This window comes from Marmota flaviventris, chromosome 1, assembly GCF_047511675.1.
Source record: "Marmota flaviventris isolate mMarFla1 chromosome 1, mMarFla1.hap1, whole genome shotgun sequence".
Taxonomy (NCBI): Eukaryota; Metazoa; Chordata; class Mammalia; order Rodentia; family Sciuridae; genus Marmota; species Marmota flaviventris.
This window is the reverse complement of record NC_092498.1, coordinates 108,128,243-108,142,035: the sequence shown is the minus strand read 5'-3', so window position 1 is coordinate 108,142,035 and position 13,793 is coordinate 108,128,243. Positions and strand designations below refer to the sequence as shown.

The 13,793-nt window shown below is 38.1% G+C and overlaps 1 protein-coding gene across 8 annotated transcripts in view; it reads left to right on the top strand.

Annotated features, from left to right (window-relative positions):
* Cobl (cordon-bleu WH2 repeat protein) overlaps window positions 1-13,793 on the top strand; it is a 282,502-nt gene that overhangs the window by 194,257 nt on the left and 74,452 nt on the right. For 6 of the 8 annotated variants that reach the window (XM_071614784.1, XM_071614773.1, XM_034637134.2 and 3 more), the window contains one exon: window positions 1,724-1,894. The exons of the other annotated variants lie outside the window; for them this stretch is intronic. In XM_071614784.1, the coding sequence (XP_071470885.1) occupies window positions 1,724-1,894 (171 nt within the window). The remainder of the gene's footprint in view (window positions 1-1,723; window positions 1,895-13,793) is intronic. 8 annotated transcript variants of the gene reach the window in all.

The following is a 13,793-nucleotide window of genomic DNA, read 5'->3' as shown; positions in this document are numbered from 1 at the left end:
GAGGCAGGAGTTCTAAAATTGAAAATTGCACAGTTTCCTCAGAAACATTACAAGAGGAAAGTAACAAATAATCGTGATTTGCTACAAGTCTGTCTTTCTGGTCCATAAAGTATCATTTGTGATGACTTAGAAGGCCAAAAACTTCTCTCTTGCTGACAATAATTGGAAATAATCTGGAATGTTTTTTAGGACAGGAGATGATGGAAAAGGCCTTGGAAGCAATGGCATGGCAGACTTCCATCCCCATCAGAAGTCCCCATTCATTAAATGTATACCATACAGAAGATGTAACCAAACCTTAGGTTGAAGGAAAACAAGTAACCCCTATCCACATCAAGTGACTCTTTCTATACAGACATGTAGATATAAAGAAAATTTTATTTTAGAACTTGTACTAAACAGTATTACCAGTAGCTGGATTTGGATCTTAGTTCAACTTTATTAGAATGGAAAGCATCCTTCCTTTTTGTTTTGCCCTTTTAATGACACTGCCAGGGCCAGATAAACAGTACCACCCAGACTGATTTGGGCTCATTTTCACTTTAAGGAAAAAAATGTTGCTTTATATGGGGAAATTAATATTTTACCACATCTAGAGAAACTGTATTCAAAACAAGGAATAAATGAATATATCTCAATGAAAAAATGCTGTTTCTTAGTATTTTTATTAATAATCTGGTAAAGGACATAAAGCGTTGAATATGTATTATTCAAAGACCCAGAACTCCAAAGCTTGAATAAAGTGTTTATTAAAAAAATGATAGTGAATGTGACCTAACACTGGTAATTCATGTCATTTTTTACATTAGCTTCCAAAAATTTCATTAGCATGCGATTTTCACATAAAATTATAAATGCATCCCCAACATATAAACAAGATACATGAGGGTTTCACTGATGAAATGGAACTGGACTCACCACACTCACCCAACTGTCCACAACTCAGAACCCTCTTCAAAACAAACTCTGGAAACCATTACCCCAAACAATGAAAGAGGCTGACAGTATAATAGGCTGAAAAGAATATTTAAATTAGTGCTTTATCTATTATTATATTGTTCAGTGGATATGGAAAAGTAGCAAAAATTAGCTAAAGAACAGATCTGAGAACCTGAAAAAGACTAATGTGAAGAACAGGAGTTTATTTTAATCTGACAGTATTGTTTAGGGGGCTTTTAAGAATAGTTTCAGGCCCAGTATTTATGTCATTAGCCTCCCAGAAATAAATTGCAACCAGGCAGATATTTACAAATTGGCCTGGCTGTAGGACAATACATACATACAAGTGTGATGGGATCTGGTATCAGCTGAGATTGGATTTGGTGATAGGCAAGTTTGGATTTGGTTTAAAAAAATACATAGTTGTATCTGGTGTTGGGTGTGGCTGTTTGATGCAGAATGAGGCTGAATTTAGTATTGGGTATGGCTGGATTTGGTGCAGAATGAGGTTATGTTTAGTGTAGAGTGAGGTTGGATATGGTGTTGGGTATGATTAATTTTGCCGTTGGGTGTGGGTGAATTTGGTATTGGGTATGGCTGGATTTGGTGTTGATATGACTGGATTTGGTATTAGGTATGATTGTATTTGGTGTAGAATGAGGTTGGATATGGTGTTGGGTGTGGCTGGATTTGGCGTTTGGATGGTTGGATATGGTGCCCTCCGATGGAAGATAGGTACTCATTTGGCTTAACTTCTGAAGTCACTCCCATTGATTCCACATAGGTGTTGGACGGCAGGTACCACAAAAGCCTCCCAGAGGTACTGCTCGAGGCCCACCTCAGCTAGTGCTTCCCCCGCCCCCGCCATATCCTCCTCCTGATACAGATGTAGCGGAGCCTCTCAGCTTGCCCGGGGAAGGTGCTGGTTCCGAGGCCTCAGAACTGAGACCCAAACGTATGTGCCTCTTGTCTCCATTCAAACTGTGTGTTGAGTGTTAATCTCTCTCATCACTACTGGTTTTGTGGATGGATTTCCAGACTTTCCATTCTTGCCTTTGAATGTCTGTGCCTTTCTTTCCCAACTTTTCCTCTAAATGCTCAATGCAATGTGTCTGACTTCACAGAGAATGCTCTCCAAATGCCATGAAGATGCCCATAGCAAGGATTTTACCAGTCAGTTTTTATATCTGTGGTTAGACTTAAGTTATGCTTTGTGGGTGGAAACAGTCAGCAGGGAGCTAATATTCCTCACAATAGAAGTAACCTCAGAAAGTCTGTAGAGGAAGAATTGTTTGGGATTTTGTTAGAAGGCTCACCGTGAGTGCACACAATAATATTGTACCCAAGAGCTGGGAGGATTAGTTTATAAGTCAGCCTTGAACTTCATGGCCAGCAGCCCAGCATTCTGCTTTTCTGAAGGAAAAGAAACTGAGGGACCAGAAGGGGAAACTGTGTGAGTCCAACAAAAGCCAAAATAATAGTTCTATTTTGCTTCTACATCCTAGCACACCCTGAGATGGGAGTTTTCTTAGTTTCTTGGGATTTCTTTTGAACTTTAATAAGTACTATATACGGCCTTCTGCCTCCTGGTGGGTAATAGTTTTATACAATGAAATATATATATTCAGATGGCATCACATGCATGTCAGGCCTATGCTTGTCCTCCTTCAGTATGTCTCAGCCATGTGGTGTCACTTCTTTTTAAAGCCAGCACCTGGAGAGTATAGATTCTGTACACTGTTCATGGTGGTGAATTACAATAAATGTAGAACATTCCAACTGGGGCAAGTGTATTATACTTTTATATATACTTATGTACCTAAACATGAAAGATCCACCACTGAAGAATTTAAGAATTAAGTTGTCTGGTTGTGTAAATTTACCCTGATGCAAGTCCTGATAAGTAATTATCAAATAAAACTAATTCCTACCCTTAAAAAAAAAATAAAAATAAAGCCAGCACCTGGACTGCATTTTCCAAAAAGTGTGACATCACATGGCCATAGCCCTGTGACCAGCTGATTGATGCCCATGTAAGTTTGTACAACCCCATGGTGAGAAAGTTCATACCTCTCTGCCATTGGACTATCTTATCTTTTTCTGTCTTCTTTGGAAATGATGAATAGCTCTAGCTGCCTGCTGGCTTCTGGGTAGAGAAGATAATTGTTGGCTTACTTATTACTTTCTCGAGGCAAAATAATCCTGATTTATTTATCTTTCTCCACAAATACTTATTTTACATCCTTCAGATACTTTTGATCATCTTGACATTGGAGATGCTTTTGAATGGAAATGAATTGTTGTAAGGTATTCAACAATTAAGGATTAATTAGACATACCAGTCAAAAAGATGACAGCTGTGGTATAGCTGACTCCAGAATTATTTAATCTTTGAAGAGAGTAGTGTTTTAAGCCATCTACACCAAGGCCACATGCTTTCAGTGGCCACCCTGGTGGCTGCTATCCTCACCCATAGCATCTCCTCCTTGGGGACAAGTGAGAGAGCAGTTGCTGAATGAAAAGAGTAGAGCTTATTATAGCCACTGGTAATCGAGAGTCAGCCACAGGATCCATATCTTTTGGTCTGTTTGGGATGGAGCAGCCCAGCATAAGACCTAGAACACTTTCTCACATCTGACTTCATGTGGATTCATAAGTGCCAGCTTTCTCCCCAGCCTCCCTCTATTTGGGGAAGCTTTCTCCGGCATCTGTGGTGTTGTGAAGGCATTTTCTACCTGCCATCAGATTTTCCAAGAGGTCTGAGTGGAGAGTGGAACTAAGCAGCAGGTGAAAGACCAGTTTCTCTTTATTCTTGTCTGGGGACCCCATTTCCCCACTTATGCCCACTGACAACTCTCTGCCTGAGTTTATTTCCCTGGCTGGGTACATGTCACGTGGGACTTCCTTTGCCCTCCTTGTCACAATTCACATATCCCCTCCTCCTTCCTCTAATGCCCATGGAGATGCTCATAATAGAGTGAAGAAGAACAAGAGATCTAGAGAGGAGATGACCCCTGAGGTTTTAGAGGGCAATGTCCTACTCTGAACCCAGTCCAATAGCTTGGGGGTAGCTGGGGTTCAATCAAAGTTTCTCCTTCTTCCCCCTGCCCCTGTGTCCTGGCTGCTGTGAATTAGAATTCCATACATCCAACCTGGAGCTTTTTTCTTACCTAATTAGTGGAACTGGCCTGCCCATTGTTTACAGAATAAAAACTGGGATGGCCTGCCCAGCCAGGCAGTATGCAACTTGACTTCTTTGATTCAGGACTTAAGAATAGTTCAGGAAAATGAACCCTCTGTGTTGTTTGTTTATTTATTTATTTATTTTCCATGGTGCTGAGATCTTTGTACTCCTTTCATCTTTCTTGACAGAGGCATAGGTGCCTGACATAAACAATCGAGTGTGAATTGTGTTCATGTCATTTGCATCCCATGTCCCAATTAGACAAGTATTTTTGGCTATGTCCAAGTGCTATATAGAAAAATGTTTATACCAGCTACAAGCTCTTCCATACCACCTCTCAAATTCAATTTTAAGACTGTGTTCCTAATAAAGAGATTCCATGTTCCTAGTGGGACCTTCCCCTGAAGTACCATGAAGGCTGGACAATCCAGCAGGAATCCCACGTAAAAGGTCTCATGTGAGTCCCACTGTAAGTGATTCAGTGGGATTTCTCTTTATAGGATCTCAGACCCTGAGTCTTGCCCCATTTGTCACCTGAACTTTTCTTACACTATGCTAGAACTCCCAGGGAACACCTATAGCTTTCGTGCATCCATTCTGATCTATACAAATGGAATACATCACTTAGGTTAATAAAATAAGAAAATACACTTTCTTGAAACCAATAAGCACAGCTGACCTTCATACAATGAAAAGATGCAAAGAACTAGTGGAGAACAGATTTGTACACAGGTGTTAGAAGGTGATGGGAGACATGAAGTCAGTCCTCAGAACTCCATCCACCCTGCATTTTGCGTCTCCTGCTCTGTTCCAGATGTACCTTCATCCCCTCCCTGACATCTGGGATCTTGACCCAGTCCCAGTCCTGAGGTGTTTGCTGGCCACTGCCTGCCATTCCTCTTGGGAACAGCCTTCTGCAAGCCTTCTTAAGAACTCAGCTGAGGACAAACCCCTCATTTCCATTTCAGTGCTTAAATCATTATCAGTACTTGACCAACACTTACCTGAAACCAAGGTAAAATGGAGAAGATTGTGTTCAGTTCCCATATGTCGGGAACTTTTTGAACAAATGTATTGTTTGTATTCAGGAGTTATAGAAGAGACAGAATAGTCATGCACTAATATGTGTTTGGCTGTAAGAGACCACCTGTCCATAGCCTGTTCTCCAGCCTACCCTAGACAGACCCAGCCTGAATATATGCTCCAGCCACAGTTAAGCAGACTCTGTGCACACTCTGCTGCCATCTCAGGAAATCATCTTTGGCAAAACCTGCCAATTTTCCCCATTCTGAATTTCTCTTATCATCCTCTAGGCATTTATCATTTACTTATCATTCTGTATTACATGCACCTGTTAGATGCCTCTTCCATGAGTTTAGTTACTTGGAGGCTTTAAGATTCATTCCTATTTGTATCTGTGATTCAGATTGGTGCCTGACACATGGTATATATTCAATAAAGAAATGTTACAGAATATGTCTCGTTATGTGAATCTTAAGTATCAAATACTATTCCATTCTACATCATTAAACTGAGAAGATGTGTGCTAGGCTAAAAGGCATCCAGTACCAGGATTTTAGGTCTATCTATAGGATGCCCTCAATATTCTCAACATTACAAAAGACTTGTTACAGTTACATTGAGAAAGAGTGAAGAGTTCAGTGGAATTCAACATACCAAACTTGGCTTCTTTCTTCTTTAGTTGGTTCCTAATTCTTTGGTTGTATGTGGGCACCTCCCATGTTCACCCTGTAGTACAACCCTCTCCCCTTGAACACTGGCCTTAGTGACTCATGTCTAAGGAATCCAATGTGGTAGAGTACTAGGAAGTCACTTGCCACTTCCAGAATAATGAGAAGAGAGACAGACAGTGGCTTCTATCTTGGGCACCCCCTCTTATTTGCTTACTCTGATGAAAGTCAGATATCATGTTGGGTCTGTTTTCTGGAGTCCTGCATGGCAAGGAACTGAGAGAGATTCTGGTCAAAGGCCAATGAGGAACTGAGACCCTCAATCTACTGACCCTTTGGATGGAGTCCTGCCAACAGTCATTCAAATCAGGATGCAAGCAGATCACTCCCCAGCAGAGCCTTCAAGGAGACCACAGCCCTGGTGGATGCCTTGATTGCAGCCTTGTGGGAGACATGGGTCAGAGGCCCTAGCTAAGCTGTTCCTAGCATCCAGACCTACAGGACCCATGAGATGATATTTGCTTGTTTTAAGCCTTCAAGGATTGGGGCAATTTATTCTGGGGCAATTTTATTATAAAAGAAACCCATCCCAAACCTATTTCTTTTCTTTTCTTTTCTTTTTATTTTTAGTTTTTGGTGGACACAACATCTTTGTATGTGGTGCTGAGGATCGAACCTGGGCTGCATGCATGCCAGGCGAGCATGCTACTGCTTAGCCACATCCCCAGCCCCCCAAACCTATTTCAACAATGAAGGAATATCTTACCATATGCAATCCCAGAGTATGGAAGACTTCAGTATGAGTTGAATCTGAAGCCTAAATTCGTCAGCAAGGATCTATGTTCTTTCTTTCTCTCCATATTATCTTTGAGGTTAGCTTCCTCTTCAAGCTGGAAGAAGGGAATCTGTGACTGTTCTGTGTCATATCCAGATACCACAATTTCCAGAGACTGTCTCTTCTAATCATTTCATAGTAAGAAGGAAATCATTCCTAGAAACTTTACTGAAAGGTTTCTCCCATGTCTCATTGACCAAAACTGGGCCATCCACTGACCCAATTCCTGGCAAGAATGGAGGCATTGTAGATAAGCCAGGTCCATCTTGACAGGTGGGGATGGGGTCAGTTCTCCCTCAGGTATGGATATTGCTGGTCAACTCTGGATCAGCATTAATTGGGAAGTGTAGGAAAGGTATGCTGTGATCATAGCTAGCAGTGTCCACCAAACTAGACGAGAACTTCAGTTTGGTTTAGTCTGGAGATCATAAGACTTGCCATGAGTAGGTACAGAGAAGGGATGGTATACCAACAGTGAAGAGCAGGTGGATAGCTGGGCTCAAGGACAGTACAGTCAAGCATCTAAGTATCAAAAATCACTGGGGAATGTTCTTCTTGAGGGACACTTTCAGTGCATGCCTGACTTCAACCCACATTTCTCATTTTTTGCTTTTACAGACCAGAAAAACTATAGAAAAATTCTCCTAGTGTTAAGATACAATGATTCCCCACCATCACCACTTAATCTGTTTCATCTTCCATAGTTTCATTTACCCAGTCAACCAGAGTTGGAAAATATTAAATGGAAGATTCCAGAAATAAACGATTCATGCATTTTAAATCATGCATTACTCTAAGGAGTGTGATAAAATCTCTCACCATCCAGCTCCATCCGCCCCAGGACATAAATGAATTAACCAAGCCTGTCCACACTGTAATACCCACTGTATATGCTACAATAATGGATCAATAGTAATTTAGTAGTCAGGGTATTGCAGTTCTTGTGTTCAAGTCACCCTTATTTTACTTAGTAATGGCCCCAAAGTGCAAGAGTAAATATGTGGCAATTCAGATATGCTTCATAATTTTAAGTGTAAAGGTAAAAATTCTTAACTTAATAAGAAAACGTATCACAGGCTGAGGATGCTAAGCTCAGGGGTAAGAATGAGTCATACTATTTATAGAGTTTAATACTATCTGTGTTTTCAGGAATCTGCTGCAGGTCATAGATGGGGAAAACTACTAACTATATGCTTAATTAGTAAATAGAGACTAAAGGTCTGGGTTTTTGATAATCTTAGTAATAAAAAGGTAACAAAATAGTGTTGGTGAAGTTCCATGTTCAGCTTAGGAGACTTCAGAACCCTGAATCTCACTTAAAATTACTTTCTTCTGTTACAAGCATAATTTTATGTCTTCAAAAGTAATTTTATTGTAGAATTCTTTGGCTTTTTTAAAGCTAATTTAGGGCAAGTGTGAAGTTGTGTGTGCCTAAAAATCAAGACCTGGATCTGTGCCTTGGTTTATGTAGCATTGAGGTTCCTTTTGCATGGTCCATGCTGTCTGCTTCTTCCTGGTCAAGACAACCTGTAGATTGAGTTGGTAAACCCTTTTTACATTTTGCACATGTAAAAGAAGATGATTAAGCTATTTAACCTCTCAGTCTTGTGGCATGAAGATCATCCTTGATGGGCTTCAGAACTGCATGTGAAGTTTTTCAGCATAATTGTAAGAACAATGCAGTAATGGCTCTCTGCTCTCTAGTCTTTAATTTTTTTGCTTCTTATTAATAAGCTTTCATACTAAACTTATAGATATCTAACCGTATACTTAAGTGCCTTCTATGCATGTCAAAACCAATAGAATTATGTGCATTTGGATCTTGCCCCATTATTTTCTAATCAACTTGCTTTCTGCTGACATTTGATTTCAGACAAACATTCATTGTGAATCACAATAATGGAACCTATCCCATTAACTGCATTGAATTGTTTGTTTACACGATTTACAGTTCTGTTTATAATTAGGCTATTAACAAATTGTCAATCACTTATGCCAATCAGAGGACCCTGGGGATTTAAAAATCAATGCATATGGAGCTCAAATTGCAGATCTTGATTTGCTTTAAATTTAAAAAATTGAACTATCCAATGACTGTCATTTTCTTACATATTTTCCTATACCAGGCTTGAGTAAATAAATCTTTCTTTGGGTGGACATTTGTTGGGAAATTGACAAAGGATTGTGAGAGCATAGAGAAGAGATAGGTCATTTTCTCCTATGATCAGCACTGACACAGCCAACCATCGTGCTTTTTCTGAATGATTGATTTTAAATTTGCAAACAGGTGTCCCAGTCTAAAGAACTTTAAAGAAATTCTAAAATATGGCAATAAGATAGGAGAAAAGAGCTGCCACTTTTTAATTAGAAAATGATGATTTTAGTTCAATTAGTGCAAAATTAAAATAATAACAATAATTCACCTTTTAGGCAAGTGATCCAGCAGAGGATCTAAGAACTAGAAAACTTTAGGCCACACTTAGGTAGTTCACTGGCACAGTGTCTAAATAAACTCTGTACTCTAGGACCAGATGCTCAGTAAGGATGACTGGCTCAGTGAACAGCCATGGGTTTCCTTATCCGAGAGCATAAAATGGGAGAAGATAGAGCAGGGATTTGGCAAACATTCTTAAACTTGGTCCAGTCTTCTAAAGTCATCTAAGATCTTATTCTAAAATTTGAGCCCAAACTAAATACTTTTCCTGTTTCAAAACAAAACAGTTGCTGAGTACAGGCTGCACACCTGTAATCCTAGCAGCTAGGAAAGCTGAAACAAGATGATCACCAAGTTCAAGGCCAGCCTCAACAACTTCAGCACTTAGTGAGACGCTGTCTCAAAATAAAAATTAAAAAAGGTGGGGATGTGGCTCAGTGGTAAAGTACCCCTGGGTTAAATCTCTACTACCAGTAAAAAACAAACCGAAACAAACAAACAAAAACCAATTAATTCTAAAGCTTGTGACATAAACACAACACTGTGGGACTGTTTCTCTTGAAAAGTGGGCTTGAAGCTATAAAGGTGTGTGGAGATCAGAGCAAGTCCAGGGAAGGACTCTTGGTCCTGTCTAGTGTTTATTTGCCACTTCACTGCTCATGGCAAGAGAGCCAGCCATGCAACTGCTCCTGATGCCATGGGAAAAGGCGACCATCCAGAGAAGCAAGAAGCAGACCATGAGCAAGTGGCCCTTTTTATAAAATGTCAGGAAATTGTTAACCATGGGAGCAGTCATTCCCTACTTAGAAGGACATTAGAAAAAAGAGGAACTAAGTTTGTAGCCTGTTACTTTGGGGCCATCAAAATCATCAGAGTCACCTAGTATTGACTGAAGATTGGATGCTACTTAGAAGGGAAGCAATGAAAACTACAATGATGGGGCTGGGGTTGAGGCTCAGTGGCAGAGTGCTTGTCTTGCACATGTGAGGCACTGGGTTTGATCCTCAGCACCACATAAAAATGAATAAACAAAATAAAGATATTGCATCCATCTATTACAAAAAGAAAACTACAATGAATCTGTGTATAACTTTTTTTAAAGAAATTTATTTTTTTCTCATTGTCCCTTTATTTATAAGGTAATATGTCCCTAACGTGAGAAAGAATTAAAGAATTTAGTGACAATTCATGGAATAGACCTGCACTATGCCAGTTCATAAAAGCAGACTGTTAAAACTTTAGGAATTTTGCAACCCAGTTTCTAAACAGGACCATTATTTAAAAGGACATCATATGAGCTTATAATTAAATAAATAATATTAAAAACAATGGTAGCAAATAGTAAAACCTCATCACTTTCAAATTATTTTACTATTTCTATTTTTCACATTATTCACATATTTGAATGTATACAATTCAATATTCCATGTCAGTGAAAATACTAAGGGCTGTAGTAACCATGTGCTACTGTTATAAAGTATAATATTACTACATTTAGTGACTGACATCTATAGCAGGAAATCAACCGTGGAGTAAGAAACTGGAAAAAGTTACAAATCAAGGCTTGATTGTTTTGTTAATTGTCTGGCTATAAAAAAGAGATTGGGAAATGTTAATAATGTAGATGACTATATTACAATGATGTCATATCTGTAGCCTATGCAGTATGAATAGCAAAAAAAAATTGAAGAATTGTTCTTCCATTTTTCAAAAACCATTATGGATTCTACAAAGTCTTCATGTGGTTGACAAATGAGGAAAGTTCCAACATATATCTCCTGTTCATCCTACTCCTTAACATAAACTTAATTTATTGATCTGCATTCATGTTGAAGATACACTTATTTGTCAATAGTAATAACAGATTGGCTATATATAAAAAATTTCACAAGATATAATGAAAGCATTCTATTAGAATCAGTTGGTTATACATAATTCCGTGTTTTCTTATTAGTTGTAAATTTTGTGATTCCCGTCTTTTACATCAGTGAGACTAATACTTCTATTTATACACATTTTTCTAGGTGGCTAGTTACTATTTACTAGCATGCCACTGCAAAGGAATAACAAACATAAACAGAAATGCTTCAAAGCAGTAAAATTGTTTAAAGTGAGAACAATTTTTTTTTTATTTTCATAAGTTAATCGAGCTTTTAAGTTGACAAAAATGATGTCTGTGTCTCTTGAAGCTTTTACTTGCAGCATAAAGTCAAGTTAGGCATAAAACCTTTTTTTTAATATCAAGAGTTACAAGAATTTATTTCTAGGTTCATGTAAGTTTAAGTTTTTCTCAGAAATGAGGCATGGACATCATGATTTTTCAAATATGGTTCAAAGTTTTTATTATGTATCATTACTATATATATATATATATATATATATATATATATATATATATATATGTGTGTGTGTGTGTGTGTTAAAAAATAGTAAGGGCTCAAGAATCAAGCATCTCCTTACTGACAATATTCCTCTAACCTGTGTGTCTTAGGGATTTGTATGCAACACTGTGAATTTAGGCATAGGCCTTCTTTATTTTATTCATTTTTTCCCCAGGCCTTCAAAAACTTAATGCCACTTCTGTGTGATGATGTTTTCTTCATACCATGGGCCAGTCTCCCACTAGACAAAAGAGCAGGACTGCAGAGGACCTTGCTCCTTAAAAACCATGAATCTCAACATGCAGGTGATGTCTATCTCAAACCCAGTAGATCAATAGTAGTCTCAAAGTTTATACTTGAATCCTGCTCACTGTGACATAATTAGGATGGGGCATATTGATCTGATACTGAGGGCATTGTGAAACAGTGTTATCTATTTTTCCTTAGAATTGTCCAAATAGTATAGGCTTCATTTCAAGAAGTCTACCAGTATCTCTGCCTTTAAAGATTCATATCAAATTCAAAGAATATTATTTAATAATCTGAAAGACTTACAAGGGCTTAAGTGATGACTATGATATAGTTGTTACAGGAGACAGAATTCTATATGATGGATCAATAGGCCCTTTTAACAATGGACCTAGAAAAAGACTAAAAGGAAATGAGAAAACAATGATAATATGATTTGATTGACATAATGCTCTCTATGCAGTGTTAAATCTCCAGAGGCTTGAAGATGAATGATACTGGCACACATTTGTTTCACCACAAGTTTGTGTTCATATTTTGACATCTATTTTCCCCTGCAGTTTATTGCTGTGCATCATTCCCTACTCATGCCAAGCGCTTCTGATGGACAGGCCTCCTCCTGACCCTGACCTTTCCTGGTGTCTCTGCTGTCCTGGCTCTGATGCTGCTATCATTTTCCACCTCTCAGGATAAAAGAGCTCATTTGTACATCCGCAATTTACCTTCTTTAGAATTTACATATAAAGACATAAATTGCAGAGATTTGTTTGGCTGTGGTTCTTTAAAGTAAATTCTAGGTTGATAATATTGACATGTCTGACATTCATAGATACATAGATCTGTTCTTGTGAAGAATATTTCTTCATTTTAACTCATTCTCAATTCATATTCTTCTTTCTAGATATTCTTTTACAGAATTTAGTCTCCATTTTCCTTAAAACTAGATTGTGTCATTAAGTTGCTCAGTGTCATCAATTTGGATAAAGCTGAAATATTCTATCTACATGGTAAAACCAAGTGCCTAAACACATGAACTATAAATACAATTCATGGGAACTCACAACCTGAAATATACACATTGTCCATTCAGGGATACAAAGGGCCCAACTTCTCTGTGTTGTTTTGATTTTCCTATTCTTGTGCACTCCACTATTTGGATAGTTTTCATAATGAAAAAGAGGGATGTGTTTCACTTCATTGATTCATTTTTCACTCATTTACTTACCAAACACTAATTGAGTGCTTACTTGGTGCTAGATATTGTGCCAGTCTTGGGGGAAATAAGAATGAAGAGCATATATGTGGATTTTACTTATCAATGGCTCCTGATACTTGTGGAAAAAAACAAATGATGGTTCCACTTGATACCTGCTGGTCAGAAGGTTTGTACAGGTGGGAAAGGTGCCTGAGGGTATACAGCTTGTTTGTGTAGGGGTGCTGCCAGCTCTTCCTTGGATGCATAATCTCTCTCTATCTCAAGAAAACTGGCCCAGCTACAGAGAACAGTAACCTCAGCAGTCCTAAGGCAGAGTAGGTAAGAATAACATGTGTGAAGCTCTTGCTTGCTTTGATTAACTGCTATTATTATGCAAAGGCACATTTGAACTGGATTGACCTGTCATTTTTCTTTCCAAAAGATTTTTCTAAATGTTATTGCTCAAAGTAAGAAAAAAGAATTTATCTTTTACTTGTAGAACTCCTGTCTGTCTGCTCACAGTGAAGATGTTAGCTAATTACTAGAGGAATTATTACAGCTTATATTAGTATGAATAATAAAGAAATATAAATAGATGTGTATATAATCAATTTAATGCCATGTGTTGTTGAAAAAACAACAGAAATTATTCATCAGGAACAAGTTAGAAAGTGCCTTTTTTCCCACTGAAATAAAGGACTTTTGTCTAATGAGTAGCAGTCACTTGACCTCAAATCATTGAGTGGGGAAAGTCTAAACAAGAAAAGGTTATGTTTACCTAAGTGTTGGGAAAAGCATTGGGATTTATGACCCAAACATTAAAGATGGTCAAAGATTGTATATAATTACAGCAATAAGTATTTATGTAAGAAATAGCTATTATGC